Below are 23514 nucleotides of genomic sequence, written 5' to 3'. Positions count from 1 at the left end.
GTTCTGCGGGTTATAGCAGCGTCTTTGTTGTGCACCTTTCTACCAAAGCCACCTGCCCGCGCTTGACAAGGATGCTCCGGGTTCCTGGGCCGCGTTCCCAGCTTGGCAGATGGCATCTCAGCCGTCTTTTTAGAAGACAGAAAGTCATAGATTCATAGAATCATGGAATCAAAGAATAGTTTGGGTTGGAAGGGACCTTCAAGATCATCCAGTTCCAACCCCCCTGCCATGGGCAGGGACACCTCCCACCAGACCAGGCTGCCCAAAGCTCCATCCAACCTGGCCTTGAACACCTCCAGGGATGGGGCAGCCACAGCTTCCTTGGACAACCTGTGCCAGTGCTTCGCTTCCCTCACCACGAAGAAATTGCTTCTTATGTCCAGTCTAACTCTGCCCCTCTCCAGTTTATCCCCATTGCCCCTCGTCCTGTCACCACAAGCCTGTGTGAACAGTCCCTCCTCAGCTTTCTTGGAGCCCCTGCAGGTACTGGAAGGTCTCTCGAAGGTCTCCCTGGAGCCTTCTCCTCTCCAGGCTGAACAACCCCAACTCTCTCAGCCTGTCCTCATACGGGAGGTTCTCCAGCCCTCGCATCATCTTTGTAGCCTTCTCTGGACCCGTTCCGACAGCTCCATCTCCCTCTCCTGCTGAGGATTCCAGGACTGGACCCAACCCTCCAGCTGAGGTGTCCCAAGAGAAGAACATAGGGGCAGAATCACTTCCCTAGACCTGTTGGCCACATTCTTTGGATGCAGCCCAGGCTGCTGTTGGCCTTCTGGGTTGTGAGTGCATGTTGCTGGCTCATATCGAGCTTCTCATCAGCCAGGTCATCCTTCTGGGTGTGCCACAGGGAATGTGTTGTGGTCAGAGATCCGTCAGAGCTTCATAATGTGGATCCGGTGATGTTGGTGAGCTGGTGCTGCCAGGGTAGAGATCTTGCTTGAGGCAGCATCACAGGATGCTGAAGTGGGAAGGGACCGCAGGAGATCTGTATCTGACCTTCTGGATGAAGCGAGGCCAGCTCTAGGGGCAGACCATGTCCCTCCACGTTGGGTTTTGGAGTCCTCCAAGGATAATGGCTGCACGGCCTCTGTGGGCAACGTGTCCCACTGCTGGTCTCTCCTCATGGTTTAAAAGCATTTTCCCATGTCCAGCCTGGGTATCTCTTGTTTCAGCTGATGACATTGTCTCTCCCATCATAGAATCATAGAATCGCCAGGCTGCGAAAAGACCCATCAGATCATCGAGTCCAACCATCCCCATCAATCACTAACCCATGTCCCTCAGCACCTCGGCCACCCGGCCCTTAAACCCCTCCAGGGAAGGGGACTCAACCCCCTCCCTGGGCAGCCTCGGACAGGGACCAATCACCCTTTCCATGAAAAATTTTTTCCCGATGTCCAGCCTGAACCTCCCCTGGTGGAGCTTGAGGCCATTCCCTCTCGTCCTGTCCCCTGGCCCTTGGGAGAAGAGCCCAGCTCCCTCCTCTCCACAACCTCCTCTCAGGGAGTTGCAGAGAGCAATGAGGTCTCCCCTCAGCCTCCTCTTCTCCAGCCTAAACACCCCCAGGGCCCTCAGGCTTCTTCTCCAGCCCCTTCCCCAGCTTCGTTGCTCTTCTCTGCACTCGCTCCAGAGCCTCAACATCCTCCTTGTGGGGAGGGGCCCAGAACTGACCCCAGGATTCGAGGAGCGGTCTCCCCAGGGCCGAGGCCAGAGGGAGAAGAACCTCCCTGGCCCTGCTGGCCACGCTGGGTCTGATCCAAGCCAAGATGCCCTTGGCCTTCTTGGCCCCCTGGGCCCCTGCTGGCTCCTGTTCAACCAACCCCCCAGGTCCTTCTCCTCCAGGCACTTTCCAGCCAGCCTTCTCCTAGGCTGGAGCTGCCCAGGGTTGTTGTGCCCCAAGGGCAGGACCCGCCCTTTGGCCTCGTTAACCCTCATCCCGTTGGTCTCAGCCCAGGGGTCCAGCCTCATATCCTTTTTTTTTGCTTGGAGGTGATGAGCTTGACTCCATTTTCTTCATTACCTCCTTGCTAGATCCTCCCACCCCAAAGCTCTCTGGTCTCTAGGCCAAACCAGCCCATCTCCCTCAGCATCCCATCATGGGCCATGTCCTTCTCTTCCTCTTGGTGGCCTCCATCGGTCTTGCTCCAGGTTTCTTTGGTGCCAGGGGTCCAAAAACTTGGATTCAGTTGTCATCAAGCCGCATGCTTACAAGAAGAGGGCTCAGGTGGCCTCAGAGCTGGGGTGGTTGGAATAAGCTTCAAAGCCAGGGTGAGGCCAGAGGGTCCTTGGGCTGCACAGGTCCTGTCTGACCCAACATTTTCCCTGCAGTGTCAGGTGTGTTTGCTCTCCTGCCAAGCTCGGGGAGGAGTGAGTAACTCACCAGCTGCTGGGGGGATCGCAGGGCATCGAGATAAACCTGCTGGACTTGATAATCGCTGCAAGAGCAGCAGGGATTGCTAATCTCCGATCCCGCGGTGGTTCCCGTGCGCGGCCCTGGTCGGTTGGCTCTTAATCCCCAAGAAATGAGGAGGTTGAACCACAGAACAAGGTGGGGAGGCTCTTGAGAACCTGCAAACTTGCCAGGCTGGATGAGAGTAGGCGTTCTCCCACCTCCATCCTCCCTCTAACCACGTCCACCAGGTAAATCTAGGAGGAAGAAAAGAGGCTGGATGAATATATGGGGACATTAGGCCAGGAGAACCCATTTCCAGCAGTGGTTAGTGGTCTGAGGCTTGTTAAAGGGAATTAAACTCCTTTCCTGGGTCTCAAAGCCTGGATTATGCTGCCTGACATCAGGTCCTCTGCACCAGCCTGTTCTGTCCCTAGAACTGAGCTCAGTCAGAGCTCCAGGTTTTGCAGAGCGGTGACACGGAGCTGTTGTGCTCCAATGGTTGGACTCGATGATCCAGTGGGTCTTTTCCAACCTGGTGATTCTACGATTCTATGAAACCAGAACTCCTTCCCTGTCCTCTCTCAAGAGCCTCTGGATGCTACCAGAGCAGAGCGTAAGCCCATGTCCTCCCTGCGGCTACACTGCAGTAGTGAAGCAATTAATTCCCAGATGATTAATTTATAATTCATCATCTCTGAAGACTTCTCACCACCTCCAACCCACACCTTTTGTGTTTGGGAACAGCGGTGGAGGTGCAGACAGCGCAAGGCAGGACAGTTTGCAGTGGTCATGAGCTATGGGATGAGCACGTCCTCCTCTCCCAGCACACCCTCTTGATCTGAGGTTCCATCGCTCCTCAACTCCACACTGACGTGAGTCCCTCCGCTAGCTTGTGGTGTATCTGGTGTATCTTTGTCCCACTGGAGGTCCCTCTGAAATCTCTGACCAGCTCCTGCACCTGGGTCACGGCAATCCCAAGCACAGATAGAGGTTGGGTGGAGAATGGATTGGGAGCAGCCCCGAGGAGAAGGACTTGAGGTGCAGGTGGATGAGAAGCTCCACGTGAGCCAGCAACGTGTGCTCCCAGCCCAGAAACCACCCGTGTCCTGGGCTGCATCCAAAGCAGTGGGACCAGCAGGGCAAGGGAGGGGATTCTACCCCTCTGCTCCACTCTGGTGACACCCCACCTCAAGTCTTGCATTCAGTTCTGGAGTCCTCAGCAAATGAAGGAGGTGGAAAGAGTCCAGAGGAGGCCACGGAGACGATCCAAGGCCTGGATCACCTCTGCTACAAGGACAGGCTGAGAGAGTTGGGCTTGTTCAGCCTGGAGAAGAGAAGGCTCCAGGAAGACCTTATAGCAACCTTCTAGAGACCTTTCAGTCCTTAAAGGGGTCCTACAGGGAAGCTGGGGAGGGGCTTTTGATCAAGGAGTACCAGCATAGGACAAGGGAGAACGGTTTTAAGCTGAAAGAGCAGAGATTTAGATGAGATCTTGGGTAGAAATTGTTTCCTGTGAGGGTGGGGAGGCCCTGGCCCAGGTTGCCTACAGAAGTGGTGGCTGCCCCATCCCTGGAGGTGTTCAGGGCCAGGTTGGATGGGGCCTTGGGCAGCCTGATCCAGTGGGAAGTGTCCAGGGAGTTGGAACTGGATGGGCTTTGAGGTCCCTTCCAACCCAAACCAGTCTATGATTCTATTCTATGATCTCTATAGCCATATCAGTGGGTGCATCATCCATCCTCCTCTTGCCTTCTTAGAATCATAGAATAATAGAATCACCAGGTTGGAAGAGACCCACAGGATCATCGAGTCCAACCATTCCTATCAAACACTAAACCATGTCCGTCTTCCTACTATGTCTCCTTGAAGTGGACCTCAACCAAATTCTCTGATGTGTGCCACCTTCTGAGGGATCTACCATGCATGCAGTGAACAAGACAAGCACGAAGAACCTCTTAGAACCAGACACACGTTGCTGTAGGAGAAATGCTTGTGGGGTTTTTATTCAGCCAGGTGCCACATCTATCTCAAGCGCATCAAGGGAAGAGAAGTTCTGAGCTTGCTGCTACAGCCAGATGATTCCCACCCCAGCTTTTAATATGAGTTGTCTCGCACGTGCTCCATGATTGTTTTCAGACCCAACCAGGTCTCCTCTGCTGTTGGGATGATTTGGTTGGCTGGCAGGAGGAAGCCATAGCGACCCGTGTCTCGCAGCTCAAAGGCGAAAGAGTATTTGATGCCGTAATCGTAGCTCCAGTCGATGCTGCCTCCACTGGCCTGGTCTGAAAGAGAAAGGGGGAAGAGCCAGAGGGGTCAACAGAGGGTTGATCTGAGTTAGAATCGTGGAATGGGTTGGGTTGGAAGGGACCTCAAAGACCATCCAGTTCCAACCCCCTGTCATGGGCAGGGACACCTCCCATTAGATCAGGGTGCCCAAGCCCCATCCAACCTGCCCTTGAACACCTTGAATTTCTTCCTAATGTCTAATCTAAAGCTTCCCTTTCCAATTTAAAGCCATTCCTCCTCATCCCATCACTCCAGGTCCTTGGAAAAAGTCTCTCCCCAGCTTTCCTGGAGCCCCTTGAGGCACTGGAAGTTGCTCTGAGTTCTCCCCAGAGCTTTCTCTTCTCCAGGCTGAAGAACCCCAACTCTCTCAGCCTGTCCTCATAGCAGAAGTGCTCCAGCCCTCGCATCATCTCCATGGCCTCCTCTGGACGCGTTCCAACAGTTCCGTATCCTTCTTCTCTTGGTGATTCCAGAACTGGACACATGGAGTCCACGTCGAGTCTCATGAGAGAAGAGTAGAAGAGCAGAATCCCCTCCTTTGCCCTGTTGGCCACGCTTCTCCTGAGGTTCTGATGCAGCCCAGGAATCATTAAGATGGGAAAAGACCTCTAAGATCATCCAGTCACCCCAACCCCGCTGTGCCTACTAAACCATGTCCCAAAGTGCCACATCTCCATGCTTTTTGAGCCCCTCTGGGGATGGAGACTCCACCGCTGCCCTGGGAAGCCTCTTCCACTGCTTCGCCACTCTTTAAGTGAAGGTTTTTTTTTCTAATATCCAACCTAAACCTCCCCCAGCACAACTTGAGGCCATTTCCTCTCATCCTACTGCTTGTTACTTGGGTGAAGAGTTCTGCTGCCCTACTTTTTGTATTTGTGAGGGACACATTTTGGACTCTTCTGTGAACCTCAGCTCTGGTATTTGACTGGTGGTGCCACCGTATAGAAGCATCGTTGCTTCCAAGAGGGAGAGGACATGGTTAGGGACAGGGACTGTTGCCCTGGGACATCCCAGAAAAGCTCAGCCTAGCAAAATACTCACAGATGGTCGTGCAAATGCTCCCCACTTTAAAGGTGGTTCCATACAGGGAATGGATGGACCTGGCAGCAGCTTTTCCCACAGCATCCTGGAGAGGAGAAGATGATTTCACCAACCTGAACCTCAGTGAAACCTCCACAGTCTTCCAAACCACCCCCCCAATCTTTCACACACCTCAAAAAACTAAAATCATAGAATCGTGGAATCGTTTGGGTTGGAAGGGACCTTAAAGATCATCCAGTTCCAACCTTCTGCCATGGGCAGGAACACCTTCTATTGAATCAAGTTGCTCAAAGCCTCATCCAACGTGGCCTTGAGTCAATCCATGAGTCAATCACTCACACTAGGGACAACACTCAGCTTCCACGGTATCTTTGGGAGGTGACACTGTAGGTGGATTAAATCACAGCAGGTTCTATAGCTGATCATTGGGTTTCATCTCATGAACCTTCTCTTGACGAGACAGTTGAAGAGAGAGCAGAAAATCCAAAGGCAGCTGGAGATCTTCTGATACTCAATGGCCAGTGTTGGTCTCACTTCATCTACATAACGAGTGGTTGTGGAGAAAACAGAGCCAGGCCCTGCCTGGAGGTGTAGGGTAAATAGATAAGGGGTGACAAACAAGTTGTCACAAGGGGTGTTTTAGGTATTTAGGCTTTTAGGTATTAGGGAAAAAGAAAATCCCCATGACAGCAGGGAAACTTTGGGAAAAGCTTGAAGAAGCTGTGGGATTTTTCATTAGAAATACCAAAGCCATTAAGCAAAATTCAGCTGGGAAAGGCCCTGAGCAACCCAAGCCAACCTTGAAGTCGGTTCTGCCTTCAAAACCTTCCTGCTTGTTGGTCTGGAGACCTCCGGGGTCCTTCCCACTTAAATTGTGAGATCCATATCACCTCAAAGACATCATGGAAGGTTGGAAAAGACCTCTAAGATCAAGTCCAACACCACCGTGCCGACTAAGCCACGTCACTGCAGATGTGACGCTGTCATTACAGCAGAAAGACGGAAACACGGATGAGCAAAGAGGGCTGAGAAGGGGTGGAAATGGCATGGGCACCCATATCATAGAATCATAGAATCACCAGGTTGGAAAAGACCTCTTGGATCATCGAGTCGAACCATTCCCATCAATCACTAACCCATGTCCCTCAGCACCTCGGCCACCCGGCCCTTAAACCCCTCCAGGGAAGGGGACTCAACCCCCTCCCTGGGCAGCCTCGGACAGGGACCAATCACCCTTTCCAGGAAAAATTTCATCCTGCTGTCCAGCCTGAGCCTCCCCTGGTGGAGCTTGAGGCCATTCCCTCTCGTCCTGTCCCCTGTCCCTTGGGAGAAGAGCCCAGCTCCCTCTTCTCCACAACCTCCTCTCAGGGAGTTGGAGAGAGCAATGAGGTCTCCCCTCAGCCTCCTCTTCTCCAGCCTAAACACCCCCAGGGCCCTCAGGCTTCTTCTCCAGCCACTTCCCCAGCTTCGGTGCTCTTCTCCAGACGTGTTCCAACATCTCAAGGTCTTTCTTGTGGGGAGGGGCCAAAACTGACCCCAGGATTCGAGGAGCGGTCTCCCCAGGGCCCAGGCCAGAGGGAGAAGAACCTCCCTGGCCGTGCTGGCCACGCCGGGTCTGCTCCAAGCCAAGATGCCCTTGGCCTTCTTGGCCCCCTGGGCCCCTGCTGGCTCCTGTTCAACCAACCCCCCCAGGTCCTTCTCCTCCAGGCACTTTCCAGCCACTCTTCCCTGGGTTGTTGTGCCCCAGGTGCTGCTGTTGTAGGACAAACACTTCTCTTTTGAAGACTTTCTCATCGCACTGGGATTCGTTTGGCTCTCATGGATGATTGTCGGTTTGGACAGCAGAGTTTTGCCTCTTGGTTTTATTTTGATATCTCATTGTAACCCTTGAGTACAGAAAACCAGACAGAACAGACGAAACTAAAGCCAAATTACGATGTCTCACCAGCTCGGCGTAGTCTGCAGGTTCAGTGCATTTATAGCCATAAGGATACATCAGGAGCTGAGAGTAACTGTGGAGGGTGAGGAAGGCCTGGATGTTTCCATGGTTCTTAATAAAGTCAACAATGGATCTGACTTCCACCTCTGAGTTGGCGCTGGGCCCATGGTAAGAGTCGGAACAGGGATTACTGCTGGCGCCAGGACCTGTTGGGGGGACAAAGGGAAACCTGTAAGAATTGACATTCATAGAATCATAGAATAACCAGGTTGGAAGAGACCCACTGGATCATCGAGTCCAACCATTCGTGAAAGGTCAAAGCAAAGCAACACAAAGCTGGGCTTCCCCTTGCTTGCTAGTCAAGGGAGGTGATTGTCCTGCTCCACATTGTGGCCCCACCTGGAGTATTGGGTGCAGTTTTGGGCACCACAGGATAAAAAGGATCTAAAGCTGCTGAAGAGAAGGTCATGAGAAGTTATTCTGCCCCTCTGTTCCTCTCTTATGAGAACTCAGCTGGAGTTCTGTGTCCAGTTCTGGAATCCTCAAGATATGAAGGAGATGGAGCTGTTGGAACGGGTCCAGAGGAGGCTACAAGGATGATCCAAGGGCTGGAGAACCTCCCGTACGAGGACAGGCTGAGAGAGTTGGGGTTGTTCAGCCTGGAGAAGAGAAGGCTCCAAGGTGATCTTATAGCAACCTTCCAGTACCTGAAAGGAGCCTACAAGAAAGCTGGAGAGGGGCTATTCATAAAGCCTTGTGGTGATAGGACAAGGGGGAACGGATATAAACTGGAGAGGGACAGGTTTAGACTAGATATTAGGAAGAATTTCTTCACCATGAGAGTGGGGAGACACTGGAACAGGTTGCCAAGGGAAGTTGTGGCTGCCCCATCCCTGGAGGTGTTCAAGGCCAGGTTGGATGGAGCCTTGGGTAACCTGATCTAGTGGGATTTCCCTGCCCATGGTAGGGGGGTTGGAACTAGATGATCTTGAAGGTCCCTTCCAACCCGAACTATTCTATGAGTCTATGAGAGTGGCCAGAGAGGGCCACAAAGTTGGTGAAGGATTTAGAGGGGAAGCCCTAAGAAGAGTGGCTGAAGTCACTTGGTGTGTTCAGCATGGAGAAGAGGAGACTGTAGGGAGGGCTCATCGCGGTCTACAACCTCCTCACAAGGGGAGGAGGAGGAGGAGCAAGTGCTGAGCTCTTCTTTCTGGTGACCTGAGGGAATAGCAGGAAGATGCCAGGGGAGGGTTAGGTTGGGTATTAGGAAAAGGTTCTTCACTCAGAGGGTGGTGGAGCTCTGGAACAGCTCCCCAGGGAAGCAGAGTCAAGGTGCCAAGCCTAATATATTTGACCAACGCCCTCAGACACAAGGTGTGAATGTCGGGATTGTCCTACGCAGGAACAGGAGCTGGACTTGATGATCCTTGTGGGTCCTTTCCAACTGAGAACACGCTATGATTCTATCATTCTATGGTTCCCTAAGACTAGATCTTCAGCCAAAGGCAAGTTCACAAGTGCTGAGAAGTGCTCGAAGAGCACGAATACTCAAGGGGCAAATTTCTAGGTGGTAGAGATTACTACCTTCATCTTGTGTTCACTAGCAATTAATACATTTAATATGTTTAAGTGAATTTAATTAGTTGGCTTTGCAAAAGACAGAACCATCCAGTTTGACCATTTCCTTTCTTCATCCCATTTCTGAAGGCAATTGATCCAGTATAACAGGATCTGGGAACGCAAAAAGGAACTTTCCTCTTAGCTGCAGCCAGAAACCAGGAATTTTCTTCCTACCTCCGAAACCTGCATCCCAGTTGCGGTTTGGATCAACTCCAATACACAGACTGCGACGATTCTTGGAGCGGGTCTTGCGCCACATGCGATTCTAGAACAAAACCAACCTGTGAGTGTGAAGAAGAGCAGCTCTCAGTCCTTGTGTTAAAGCCGCCACCCAGAAATAGTTGCCGTCCACCAAGAAACGAATCTAGGCACAAGCACAAGGCTTGAAATTCTAGGGCTATGAAGATGATGCGAGGGCTGGAGCGTCTCTGCTATGAGGACAGGTTGAGAGAGGTGGGGTTGTTCAGCTTGGAGAAGAGAAGGCTCTGGGAAGACCTTAGAGCAGCTTCCAGTACCTGAAGAGGCAACAGGAAAGCTGGGGAAGGACTTTTTCCAAGAACATGGAGTGACAGGGTGAGGGAGAACAGCTTTAAATCAGAAGGGGGAAGATTTAGATTAGATGTTACGAAGATGTTCTTCCCAATGAGTGTGGTGAGGCCCTGACACAGGTTGCCCAGGGAAGTTGTGGCTGCCTCATCCCTGGAGGTGTTGAAGGCCAGGTTGGACGGGGCCTTCAACAGCCTGGTCTGGTGGGAAGTATCCCTGTCCGTGGCAGAGGGTTGGGGCTTGGAGCAACCTGATCCAGTTGGAGGTGTCCGTGCCCGTGGCAGGGGACGGTCAGAACTGAACAATCATAGAACCATAGAATAGTTTGGGTTGGAAGGGACCTTAAAGATCATCCAGTTCCACCCCTGCCATGGGCAGGGACACCTCCCAGTAGATCAGGCTGCCCAAGGCCCCATCCAACCTGGCCTTGAACACCTCCAGGGATGGGGCAGCCACAGCTTCCCTGGGCAACCTGGGCCGGGGCCTCATCGCTCTCATAGTGAAGAAATTCCTCCTGATCTTCAAGGTCTCTTCCATCCCAAACCATTCTACAATTCCATGAAAAAATGAACTTCGAGAGCCTACTCCCCTTGCATTTATTGTTCACTTGGAAGAGCGTGACAGCTTTCTAAATCAGTTCAGGCACAGAGCACGCTCACTCACCTGGGTGTGTGTGAACACGTATCCATCGGGGTTTGCGACTGGAAGCAGGAAAATGTCCATTTTATTCAGCAGAGACGTGACGGAAGGATCCTTCCCGTAGTCTGATGCAATCTAAGCAGAGACAACATGACATACCATGAAGTATCAGCACGTTTCTTTCATAGAATCATAGAATAACCAGGTTGGAAGAGACCCACTGGATCATCGAGTCCAACCATTCCCATCAATCACTAACCCATGTCCCACAGCACCTCGTCCACCCGGCCCTTAAACCCCTCCAGGGAAGGGGACTCAACCCCCTCCCTGGGCAGCCTCTGCCAGTGCCCAGTGACCCTTTCCATGAAAAATTTTTTCCTTATCTTCATCCTGACCCTCCCCTGGTGGAGCTTGAGGCCATTCCCTCTTGAGGTCATTCCCCTGTTCCAGGGCCTCCCCACCCTCATGGTGAAGAAATTCCACCTTATATCTAGTCTGAATCTGCCCCTCTCTGGTTTATACCCATTGCTCCTCATCCTATCACTCCAAACCTTCATAAACAATCCCTCCCCAGCTTTCTTGTAGCCCCTTTCAGGTACTGGAAAGTCACTATAAGGTCTCCTCCTCTCCAGAGGGTGGTGGAGCACTGAAACAGCTCCCCAGCGAAGCAGTTACGGCACCAAGCTGGACAATATTCCAGAAGCATTTGGCCAACGCCCTCAGCCACACGGTGGGAATGTTGGGGTTGTCCTGTGCAGGGACAGGAGTTGGACTTGATGATCCTTATGGGTCCCTTCCAACTCAGGACATTCTATTATTCTACTTTTAATTAGTTAGAGGTGTTCCCAAGGGAAAAGAAGACTCAATCCCTGCTGAAATGACCTTCTGAGCTATCCACATCGCGCTCGCTTGGGTTACCCACTCTCGGGAATGGATACCGGCATCCAACCAGATCGCAGGACGGTGGCTTCCTCCGGTGCTGAACTGTCAAACAGAAGAGAAAGTGTTAAAACTCTCACTGACACCTTTGAGTCAAGAACACCTTGGGATGCTTTAGATTGAATTGTATCTATAGTGCGTGTAGACAGGCTGAGAGAGTTGGGGTTGTTCAGCCTGGAGAAGAGAAGGCTCCAGGGAGACCTTAGAGAGACCTTCCAGGACCTGAAGGGTCTCCAGGAAAGCTGGGGAGGGGCTCTCGATCAAGGAGTGCAGGGGTAGGACGAGGGGGCACGGTTTTAAAGCTGAAAGAGGGGAGATTGAGATGAGATCTTGGGAAGAAATGTTTTCCTGTGAGGATGGTGAGACCCTGGAAGAGGTTGCTCATAAAAGTGGTGGCTGCCCCATCCCTAGAGGTGTTGAAGGCCAGGTTGGATGGGGCTTGGAGCAACCTGATCCAGTGGGAGGTGTCCCTGTCCATGGCAGGGGTGGAACTGGATGGGCTTTAAGGTCCTTTCTGACCTTTCTATGATACACACATGCCCTGTGACCTGTGTCGTACCTTGAGCCCGTACAAAGGCCGCTTCTCGTAGGATTCCCCAATCTGGATCTTACTGACAACGTTGCTGAACTCAGATGCAAGATTATCCAGTTGCGCATAAATCTGCAATGAAAAGCCGCGATGACACCACATTTCGCTTCCATATAGCCCTGCCCAGATCAGCTGTAGGACTTGACTAAACCTGCTCTTCTCTCCTTTGCCTTCATTACTGTGACCTCTTCAAAGCTCCATCTCGCCTTAGAGCGTAGTCAATGCTGTTCCTGATGTCACATAGTAGAAGGAAGCAACACTGTGTCATCAGGATCCACTTATTTCAGGTTCAAACCCCTCTTTATGAACTTCTGGTAGTAAAACCACTTTATCCTCTGCTCTATTTGATGGTTACTGGCTTCCTGTATTTCCTTACTTCAAGATTCATTTGTCTCTCGATATCTTCTGAAGGCCAGAAGGAAGGGTTTTGCCAGAGCTCTGCAGAAGACCTTATGAAAGAGTAGAATCCACTCTGGTGTGCTCCAAATTCACTCTCTGGTTGGAACTGGGTGGGCTTTGAGGTTCCTTCCAACCCAAACCATTCTATGATTCTGTGATTCTATGATTGTATGATTCTAGGATTCTGTGATTCTAGGATTCTGTGATTCAAGGATTCTAGGATTCTAGGATTCAAGGATTCTAGGATTCAAGGATTCTAGGATTCAAGGATTCTAGGATTCAAGGATTCTAGTATTCTAGGATTCAAGGATTCAAGGATCTAGGATTCAAGGATTCTAGGATTCTAGGATTCAAGGATTCAAGGATCTAGGATTCAAGGATTCTAGGATTCTAGGATTCTATGACTGGGCAGCCTGATCTAGTGGGAGGTGTCCCTTCCCATCACAGGGGAGTTGGAACGACATGATCCAAGGTCTCTTCCAACTCAAATCATTCTATGATTCCAGCGGTCTGTCCTGGAAAGAACTGGCTCATTGTGCTGACCACAAAATTGATCCATTTAACAATGAAACCACGTGCTGAAGGAAACTGGAAAGATATTTCAGATCCTAATCTAGGATGTTGGGTTGAAGACACCATGAGAAGAGGCAAGAAAAGAGAATCCTCTTCTCCCAAAGCTGAGGTACTCACCTCATCTAAAGAATGGTAAGTTCCATAGTTGAAGGTGTTTCTGGTGCGCTCCTTTTGTTGATCGCAGGCCATATCTTGCTTTTCTTTATCCAGCACAACCTAAAAGGAGACCTCCAAATGTTGAGAAAAGCCTGATCGATTTGTAAACTTCTAAGCAAACATTTATCTCAAAAAACGAAATGGTGCGCTGCGTACTGGCTCCAAACTTCAAGCAGCTATGGAGCAAACATAGAATTGTTTGGCTTGGAAGGGACCTTAAAGATCATCTAGTTCCAACTCCCCTGCCATGGGCAGGGACATCCCACTAGATCAGGTTGCCAATTCTATAATTCCATGAAAGTGGAATATAAAAGAGTCCATGAATGAATGAATGAGGCCAAATTATGAATCACTGTTTGTTTCCAGAGGATATAAAAGCCAGTCATGAGCCAACGGCGATGCCCACCTGCAGATCTTCAATCAGGATGGAGTACTCAATCCCGCAGGACTCCAGGAAGGCTTTGACTGCTTGGACACTGTTAGCGGGGATTCGCACATCCACAGGGAGGGAAGGGGTGGCGGGATGTATCCAGAAATCAAGCTGAAAAGAGAAAGGAAAATGGATTTGATTTGGGGAAAACGTTCTGCAAAGAGCTCTTCTAAAGCTTTAGAGATGCTGATTTCTCCTAGATTGAACAACTCCTGCAGTGTTGTGTCTCATCAAGCTTACAGCACGCTCCCTTCTTTATAGAACCATAGAATCATCAGGTTGGAAGAGACCCATGGGATCATCGAGTCCAACCATTCCCATCAATCACTAACCCGTCCCTTAAACCCCTCCAGGGAAGGGGACTCAACCCCCTCCCTGGGCAGCCTCAGACAGGGACCAATGACCCTTAGCTTGGCCTCACCACAACCTTGTATCTTCTAATGTGATCAAGATCCACAGGAAGCTCAAGTCAGCTTCTTCACAGACTTCAGAGCTTCAGTCACATAAGCAAGAGGAAATTTTAGTCTTCTGTGATGAGGGTGCTTGTTCACAGTGGCTGAGCGTGAATTAGCAGTGGCCCGGGTGGCCAAGAAGGACCACAGCATCTTGGCTTGGATCAGCCATGGGGTGGCCAGCAGGAGCAGGGAAGGGATTGTCCTTCTGAACTTGGTGCTGGGGAAGCTGCACCTCGAATCCTGGGTTCAGTTTTGGGCCCCTCACTCCAAGAAAGACCATGAGGGGCTGGAGCGCGTCCATGGAAGGGAACGGATCTTGGGAAGCGTCTCTTTTACCAGATACAGTTTCAAGAAAAGCTCTGTATTACAGTATTAGCGAATATGAAACATTCTTTTTACAGCCTGAGAGAGTTGGGGTTGTTCAGCCTGGAGAAGAGAAGGCTCCGAGGAGACCTTATAGCGACCTTCCAGTACCTGAAGGGGCTCCAAGAAAGCTGGGGAGGGACTGTTCATGAAGGCTTGTGGGGATAGGACGAGGGGCAGTGGGGATAAAGTGAAGAGGGGCAGATTTAGACTGGACATAAGGAGGGATTTGTTCATGATGAGGATGGAGAGGCCCTGGAACAGGTTGTCCAAGGAAGTTGTGGCTGCCCCATCCCTGGAGGTGCTCAAGGCCAGGCTGGATGAGGCTTTGATCACCCTGATCCAGTGGGAGGTGTCCCTGCCCATGGCAGGAGGGTTGGAACTGGATGATCTTGAAGGTCCCTTCCAACCCAAACTATTCTAAGAACATGATTGTAATCCAAGCAGGAAGAAAATACAAGTGCAGGAACTCCTGAATGCCCAGCTGGTACTTGAACTTGCAGATCAAGCTTGAGACAGTAAATGTACTCATGGCAGCTGCCACGGTTTGGTATGAACCCTGTAAACGTGACGCAAAGTCCTACCTTAGTAAGTCCTACATCAATACAAAATGTTAGAAACCAGCTTCATGGGAAGAACATACCTTAAGATGTTCCAGTGATTCCAAAAGCTGCAACTTCTTAACCTCTTCCTCATTTTTTGTCTTGATTCGGAGAACCTGGTGCCTGCAATAGAATCATAGAATCGTTAAGGTCGGAAAAGGTCTCTAAGGTTATCCAGTTCAACCATCAATACAACACACCCATGCCCACTAAATCATACCCCAAAGCAACACATCTACAATATTTTCAGCACATCCAGGGATGGAGGCTACACCACTTCCCTTAGCAGCCTCTTCCAGGGCTTGAGAACCCTTTTGGTGAAGAAATCTTTCCTGATGTCCAACCTGAACCTGCCCTGGTGCAACTTGAGGCTGTTTCCTCTCATCCTACATCTTGTTACTTGGGAGAAGAGACCAACACTCACCTCTCTACAACCTCCTTTCCAGGAGCTGCAGAGAGCGATGAGATCTCCTCTCAGCCTCTTCTTCTCCAAGCTCAAGAACCCCTATTCCTTCAGCCACCTCTCATAACCCTTGTTCTCCAGCCCCTTTGCCAGCTTTGTTGCCCTTCTCTGGACGAGCTCCAGTGCCTCAATGTCCTGTTTCATTCCACCTTTCTTCATTCAGACAGTTGATGAACTTCCCCATGTTGTCAGAAGCTGATACCATCAGAGGGTGGCTTGCACAATTCCGTGGAATGAATCATAGTCTGGAATCACCTCATTCTTCTCATTACAGAGGTAAATTCAGTGATTAACTCAGACTATGTGTTGTACAGCAGATGGTGATAACGATGTAAGGAACGGGGCAGAGGAGGCTCCAAGGATGATGTGAGGGCTGGAGAACCTCCTGTCCGAGGACAGCCTGAGAGAGTTGGGGTTGTTCAGCCTGGAGAAGAGAAGGCTCCGAGGAGACCTTAGAGCGACCTTCCAGCACCTGAAGGGTCTCCAGGAAAGCTGAGGAGGGGCTGTTCCCAAAGGCTTGTGGGGATGGGATGAGGAGCAACGGGGATAAACTGGAGAGGGGCAGAGTTAGACAGGACGTAAGGAGAAATTTCTTCATGGTGAGGTTGGTGAAGCCCTGAAACAGGTTGTCCAGGGAAGCTGTGGCTGCTCCATCCCTGGAGGTGTTCAAGGCCAGGTTGGATGGGGCTTTGGGCAACCTGATCCAGTGGGAGGTGTCCCTGCCCATGGCAGGGGGGTTGGAACTGGATGATCTTGAAGGTCTCTTCCAACGCAAACTATTCTATGATTCTATGAGTCTACTCTAAGGTCTCTAGAATGGTTTTTAGATCACTAAAACCATATTTCCCACCCAAATACGTAGCGTTTCAGGCTGTTGGTGAAACAGCTACAAACAAACAGCACCATGAGGAGAGGCTGATGAGCTCAGGCTTGTTTTGACTGATCTCATCACAGCCCACAGGAAATCTAGGGTGAGGTTCTTTATCGGAAAGTGCAGTGATAGGACAGGAGGGAACGGTTTGGAGCTGAAAGAGGGGAGATTTAGATTAGAGATTAGGAAGAAATGTTTTCCTGTGAGGATCTGGCACAGGGTGACCAGAGAATTTGTGGCTGCCCCGTCCCTGGAGGGGTTCAAGGCCAGGTTGGATGGGGCTTGGAGCCCCTGATCCAGTGGGAGGTGTCCCAGCCCATGGCAGGGGGGTTGGAACTGGATGATCTTTAAGGTTCCTTCCAACACAAACTGTTCTATGATTCTATGCTAATGAATTAATGAGAATCCAGCCTATGTTATATCAGAGCCCAGATTAAATCAGAATCATAGACTCATTAGGTTCGAAAAGACCTTAGAGATCATCAACTCCAACTGTTCCTGTCTACTACTAAATCATGTCCCCTAGCACCTCATCTAACCACCTTTTAAACACCTCCAGGGATGGGGACTCAACCAATGATCAAAACAACTTCCTCTGGCTTCCTCTGGCTTTACAAACCCTAGGTTTTTAGTAAATTATGTATATTATTTCTTTTTCTCAATCATTACATCTTCATTTACAGATTTATTGACTAGGTTCTCATGCTCACTTACTACATCTTTTGGAAGTATCTATTAGGGCTTTTTACCGTCTTCTGTTGAACTACATACATGTTTTTATTGTCTTCTATGGAGCTTTTTACGCAGTCACTAAGACTGCGAGGAAATAACTAAGACTGGAGCACCTGGCGTATGAGGACAGGCTGAGAGAGTTGAGGTTGTTCAGCCTGGAGAAGAGAAGGGTCCGAGAAGACCTTAGAGTGACCTTCCAGCACCTGAAGGGGCTCCAGGAAAGCTGGGGAGGGACTGTTCACAAAGGCTTGGAGTGATAGGACGAGGGGCAATGGGGATAAACTGGAGGGGGCAGAGTTAGACTGGACATCAAGAAGAATTTTTTCATTATGAGGGTGATGAGGCCCTGGCCCAGGTTTCCCAGGGAAGTTGTGGCTGCCCCATCCCTGGAGGTGTTCAAGGCCAGGTTGGATGGGACCTTGAGCCACCTGGTCCAGAGGGAGGTGTCCCTGCCCATGGCAGGGGTGGAACTGGATGGGCTTTAAGGTCCCTTCCAACCCAAACCATTCCATGATTCTATGATTCTAACTACAGTGGAAGAAGATAAATTTACAATGCACCATACAGACAATGGTTGGAAATGAGGATTCAAATGGCTTCAAAAAGTGAGAATTAAGCATTTAAAGAGAAATAAGCAACTTCAAATGCTGAGAGAAACTAGTGACCTGTCTGATCTGAAGGCAGATTCTGATTTAATCTGTGCCAGACCTGCTCTGTCAAGCTGACCACTCGAGTTCTGCAGAGAAGCTCAGCTCTAGATCAAGTCTTGAGACCATTTTCTAGGTACAATCAAAGCCAGAACAAAGCCTTGGGTGAACATGAGCTTAGGAAGTCAGATTCTTCTCCTTACAAACCTCAAATGAACATAGAAGGTTCCTTCAAACACTGGAGTACAAAAGCTGCAAGACAAGTCAGTCATAAAAAATGCAAAGAATATGCCCCAGGAGGGTTTTGTAAAGTTAAGATCGTGAAAAACAACTGGAAAACGTGGCCTTAAAGAAAAGATCTCCCCCAAAAGCACAACTCACCCGACAAAAGTTTCCAAGCACAAGGAAGCCCCGAGGAGGGCACTGAAGATCAAAATCAGCTTCATGGTTGATATGGAGTTCAACTCAGCCTAGCGAAGGTGAATTTATACAGAAATTGTTAAGAAACCCTTTTTTCTGATAACACGCATCTGCATTCCATGTGACTACGTTCTCAGATTTATCAGCGCTTTCAAGGCAACCAAGAGATTAGGAGGCTGATTTCACCTCTAAAAAAAAGTATTTTCCACTTACACATTTAAACCTGTAAGGTGGGAGTTGTTTTCAAAGCTTTGCTGACAAAGCTCCTCAGTGTCCTTCTACATATTCTTCTACGCAGAGGAAGACAGAGTCAAACTGAGCATCATCCCAGTTTTCAATGGGGTGAGGAGCTCCACCAGTTGCCTCCCCCACTATAAAAAAGACGTTGAGGTCCTAGAGCATGTCCAGATAAGAGTGACGAAGCTGGTGAAGGGGCTGGAGAACAAGTCTGAGGGACCTGGGGATGTTCAGCCTAGAGAAGAGGAGGCTGAACCCTCATCACTGTCTACGACTCCCTGAAAAGAGGTTGTAGTGAGGTGGGTGTTGGTCTCTTCACCCAAGTAAGAGGTGATAGGACAAGAGGGCATGACCTTAAGCTGGGTCAGGGGAAGTTCAGAAGGGATATTAGGAAAAACTTCTTCAATGAAAGGGTTCGCAAGCATCTGGCTTCTATCTATAAGTGCATAACTTGTATATAAGAGGGAATTTATAGCATGGGCTTGGCCTAGGCTATCAGAGAGAACTTGCTGTGCAGCAGGGAGGAACCAGAGTCTGCGTGCTATCACCACAGCGATCATCATAGACTCATAGAATCATAGAATCACCAGGTTGGAAGAGACCCACGGGATCATCGAGTCCAACCATCCCCATCAATCACTAACCCATGTCCCTCAGCACCTCGGCCACCTGTCCCTTAAACCCCTCCAGGGAAGGGGACTCAACCCCCTCCCTGGGCAGCCTCAGACAGGGACCAGTCGCCCTTTCTGTGAAAAACTTTTTCCTGATGTCCAGCCTGAGCCTCCCTATGATCATAAAATCATTAAATTTGAAAAGACCTTTGAGATCATCAACTCCGACCGTAGCTGTCTACTATTAAATCATGTCCCCAAGCACCTCATCTCCCTGCCTTTTAAACACCTCCAGGATGGGGACTCAACCACCTCCCCAGGCAGCTTGTTCCAGTGCTTGAGAACCTTTTCATTGAAGAAGTTTTTCCTTAGGAAAGGAAGCCTGACAATTCCCAGAGGATCTCAGCCACTCTCAACATTTGTCGGCACCTTCCTAGGAGCCTCCCTCTACGGCTGGGACAGGGGCTTCTCCAGCAGACTCCAGGTAAGCCTTTTATACGGACAAGTCTCGTGTTTTGGGGAACAAAAGGAGCCTCAGGCAGGGATTCTCCTTGCTTTGACATATAGGAATTAGTCATCCTGCAGTTGTTGTCACTTGGAGGCACGGTGAGGAGGATAATGTACACTCTGCAGGGAGTTAAGGATGTTCCTGCGAGTCCCCAGGTCTTCGAGGTTGAACATAACCCAGTCTTGGGGAAACAAGATCTCCACTCCCCTCAATATAAACCGTTCAACTTAAGTTTATCTCTAGTGGGCAGGCGGGTGGGAACTGGATGATCTTGAAGGTCCCTTCCAACCCAAACTATTCTATGATCTTAAGAGATGGAAACCATCATGTGGTGATAGGATGAGGGGCAGATTTAGACTAGACATAAGGAACAATTTCTTCACGATGAAGGTGGTGAAGCCCTGCAAGAGGTTGCCCAGGGATGTTGTGGCTGCTCCATCCCTGGAAGTGTTGAAGGCCAGGTTGGAAGCCAAACTATTCCATGATTCTGTGAGATTTCCCAGCTTCGGGCACCACAATAATTCTGGTGGAAACCAAATCCCACCTGTAGCTTATGGCCTTCAACTTTCTACAAGGCACCGACAGGCTCGCTCTTTGAAAACAGGAAAGAGGGACTTAATTTAGGGTGAAATTATAGCTTGCTTCATTACTCATGCTACATCCTGCAGGGATTTGCAGGCTGCCAAGAGATCTCGCCAAACATGACGTCAGGGTGTAAAGCACATCAACAACTCCAAGTGCCCTGACCAGCCTCCTCTGGGGCCTCCACCCATTGCAGTTAAGGAATTGCATTTAAACTCAAACCTTTGAACCTACCCCCAATCCCTGCTGAAGGCTTCCCTAGAGAATCCTGCAGCACTGTGACCTCCTCCTGTAGCCATGAGATCCTGGAGGGTCTGGAGAACATAGAATCATAAAATCATAGAATGGTTTGGATTGGAAATGACGTTAAATACCATCCAGTTCCATGGGCAGGGACATCTCCCATGGGATCTGGTTGCTCAAGGCCTCAAGCTAGGATCAAGCCTTGAACCACAGCCTTGAGCAGAACCTGTTGAGGCTCTGGAGTGAGTCCAGAGAAGAGCAACAGAGCTGGGGAAGGGGCTGGAGAAGAAGCCTGAGGGCCCTGGGGGTGTTTAGGCTGGAGAAGAGGAGGCTGAGGGGAGACCTCATTGCTCTCTGCAACTCGCTGAGAGGAGGTTGTGGAGAGGAGGGACGTGGGTTAGCGATTGATGGGAATGGTTGGACTCCAGAGGGTCTTTTCCAACCTGGTTATTCTATGATTCTACGATTCTACAATTCACAGAGTAAGTCCTATGTGTGAAGCCCTTCACAGGCTGAAGCACCTGAGCAAATTCAGGAGCTGCCGGAGCAGGGATGCACCACCCCAGCAAGCCAGAAGCTGAAGCTGACAGCAAGGCAGGGATAGAGAGCTCACCACAAGCAGCACAGCCCACGGGACCCAAACTAGAGGAGCAGAGCAGGTCTGATGGCACTGACCAGGGACGGCCACATGCAGGTCCTCAGGTAAGTGATGCAACAGGTCCACAGCCAGGATGTCAAGAACGACGAGTCCACCGTGCGCTCACTGCAGCTCAAACAGGGCCCAAACCTAAACGGCCTCGGCTTAAAGGCAGCTCTGACATCAGGGGGCGGAGGGTGTGTGTCCTACACAAGCTCAGTTGGGACAATTAGTGCTCTCGGGGCCCTGACACATTAATCTGGGCGGGGACAGATGCTCTGCACAGTCCTAAGAGGCTGTGGTATCACATAACCTTCCCTGGAGGTGTTGTCACCTTCCCTGGAGGGGCTTAAGGGACAGGTGGACGAGGTGCTGAGGGACATGGATTAGTGATTGATGGGAATGGTTGGACTCAATGATCTGGAGGGTCTTTTCCAACCTGGTGATTCTATGATTCTATGAGTCTATAACGAATCACAAACACCTTAGTGACACATTAAATGAACTTCATCTAACCAAGCTTCGTCTTGTTGCTTATAATTGCGATACCGACCTAAAATTTGCCTGTGTTGTCATTGATGGAGGGACAGAATGGATATGAACCTCACCCCGCCAACTAGAAAGGTCTTAAAAGTCATCAGATTTAGTCACAGAAACATAGAATTGTTTGGGTTGGAAGGGAACTTCAAGGTCATCCAGTTCCAACCCCCCTGTGATGGGGGAGTCAGTCCTTTCCTGTAAGGTCTGGATCCTCTGTTGGTGTCTCCTGTCTAAAAAAGGTTCTTGCAACCAAGATGCCACACGATAGTCTCTACAATCACATGGAAAGGGTGAGCAAGCCCATGGTTTGTGGTCCTCTTCGTCTCTCATCCTCTCAAAATAAGTATTCAGCGATTCAGAAGGAAATGGGAAGGGGCGACCCATGCTGGACCGAGGCTTCCTGGTGCTCCTGGTGCCTCACTTGTCCCCTCTGCCCTCTCCCCATCTATTCTTCATCACCTCCTGCTCTCTCACAGGGTCCTGGGCATTTTCTAGATTGATCTTTGAGCCCTACACATAACTTCAGAAGGTCTAATTTACCTTTTTGAACTGCTCTCCCTTTCTTCAGAATAGAATCGTGCATCTTGGGCTTTCATAGAATCATAGAACCAGCAGGCTGGAGAAGACCCATCAGATCATTGAGTCCAACCATTCCTCTCAAACACTAAACCATGTCCCTCAGCGCCTTTCTGGAGGATCTGTCTCAAGAAAATCCCAATCACAAATCCAGACTGGGTGGAGAATGGATTAGGAGCAGCCCTGAGGAGAAGGACTTGGGGTGCAGGTGGATGAGAAGCTCAACATGAGCCACAACGTGCACTCACAGCCCAGAAACCACCCGTGTCCTGGGCTGCATCCAAAGAAACGGGACCAGCAGGGCAAGGGACTGGATACAGGATTCCAGGTGAGGTCTCATGAGAGCAGAGAAGAGGTTTTGAGTTTTAGGACATCTGGATGAACTGGGAATAACAAGAAGAGGATGGGAAGGGTACTGGGAGGGATGCAATCATTCACCTATACCTGGAGATTAAAGACCGGTTCCAACAGTGACATCATCCCATGAGATAGTTAGAGGTAATAACACCATCCGAGGTTGTGAAAGGCTTTTAGGCTGGCAAGTTTTGTGTGAGGACCACGAGGACCTTCTTCTAAGGGCCAGCAGATGTCAGCAGCAAACAGAATGAAATTCAACAAGGCCAAGGCCAAGGTCCTACACCTGGGTCAGGGCAATCCCAGGGTTTAATACAGCATAGGGGGTGATGTGATGGGAGCAGCTCTGAGGAGAAGGACCTGGGGGCTGGGGGAGGAGAAGCTCCACATGCACCACAACGTGCACTCGCAGCCCAGAAACCCCCCGTGTCCTGGGCTGCATCCAGAGAACGTGGCCAGCAGGGAGGGAGGGGATTGTCCCCTCTGCTCCTCTCGGGGAGACCTCAGCTGGAGGGTTGGGGCCAGGGCTGGAATCCTCAGCAGGAGAAGGAGATGGAGCTGTTGGAACGGGGCCACAGGAGGCTCCAAGGATGATGCGAGGGCTGGAGAACCTCCCGTCCGAGGCCAGGCTGAGAGAGTTGGGGTTGTTCAGCCTGGAGAGGAGAAGGCTCTGAGGAAACCTTATATCTTGGCTTGGATCAGACCCGGCATGGCCAGCAGGGCCAGGGAGGTTCTTCTCCCTCTGAACTCGGCCCTGGGGAGACCGCTCCTCGAATCCTGGGGTCAGTGCTGGGCCCCTCCCCACCAGAAGGATGTTGAGGCTCTGGAGCGAGTGCAGAGAAGAGCAACGGAGCTGGGGAAGGGGCTGGAGAAGAAGCCTGAGGGCCCTGGGGGTGTTTAGGCCGGAGAAGAGGAGGCTGAGGGGAGACCTCATTGCTCTCTCCAACTCCCTGAGAGGAGGTTGTGGAGAGGAGGGAGCTGGGCTCTTCTCCCAAGGGCCAGGGGACAGGACGAGAGGGAATGGCCTCAAGCTCCACCAGGGGAGGCTCAGGCTGGACAGCAGGAAAAAGTTTTTCACAGAAAGGGTGATTGGTCCCTGTGCGAGGCTGCCCAGGGAGGGGGTTGAG

At 50.6% G+C, this 23514-nt stretch overlaps 1 protein-coding gene across 1 annotated transcript; it reads right to left on the bottom strand.

Moving 5' to 3' along the window:
• Window positions 1–4243: 4243 nt before the first annotated feature.
• On the bottom strand, window positions 4244–21044 carry LOC138724465 (carboxypeptidase A2-like). Its single transcript, XM_069864496.1, has 12 exons — window positions 20894–21044; window positions 18061–18149; window positions 15008–15089; window positions 13523–13657; window positions 13078–13176; window positions 11959–12060; window positions 11343–11444; window positions 10485–10595; window positions 9450–9540; window positions 7662–7861; window positions 5717–5801; window positions 4244–4671 (listed from the first exon to the last, which is right to left on the bottom strand). The coding sequence occupies exons 2-12, from the start codon at window positions 18123–18125 to the stop codon at window positions 4484–4486; spliced, it is 1260 nt and encodes a 419-aa protein (XP_069720597.1). The 5' UTR covers window positions 18126–18149; window positions 20894–21044; the 3' UTR covers window positions 4244–4483.
• Window positions 21045–23514: the final 2470 nt, after the last annotated feature.

This window comes from Phaenicophaeus curvirostris, chromosome 1, assembly GCF_032191515.1.
Source record: "Phaenicophaeus curvirostris isolate KB17595 chromosome 1, BPBGC_Pcur_1.0, whole genome shotgun sequence".
NCBI lineage: Eukaryota > Metazoa > Chordata > Aves > Cuculiformes > Cuculidae > Phaenicophaeus > Phaenicophaeus curvirostris.
Note: the sequence above shows the minus strand (reverse complement) of the source record. Positions and strands in the feature narration are given on the sequence as shown.

Bases quoted from the DNA above. Each gene is read 5' to 3' on its own strand.
- LOC138724465 (XM_069864496.1), bottom strand. From the start codon at position 18,125: ATGAAGCTGATTTTGATCTTCAGTGCCCTCCTCGGGGCTTCCTTGTGC. The intron at 13,658-15,007 runs GTATGTTCTTCC...TTCTCTTTTCAG, and splicing joins AATCACTGGAACATCTTAAG to CTTGATTTCTGGATACATCC. The intron at 10,596-11,342 runs GTCATTTCAGCA...GTCTCTGCTTAG, and splicing joins CGATGTGGATAGCTCAGAAG to ATTGCATCAGACTACGGGAA.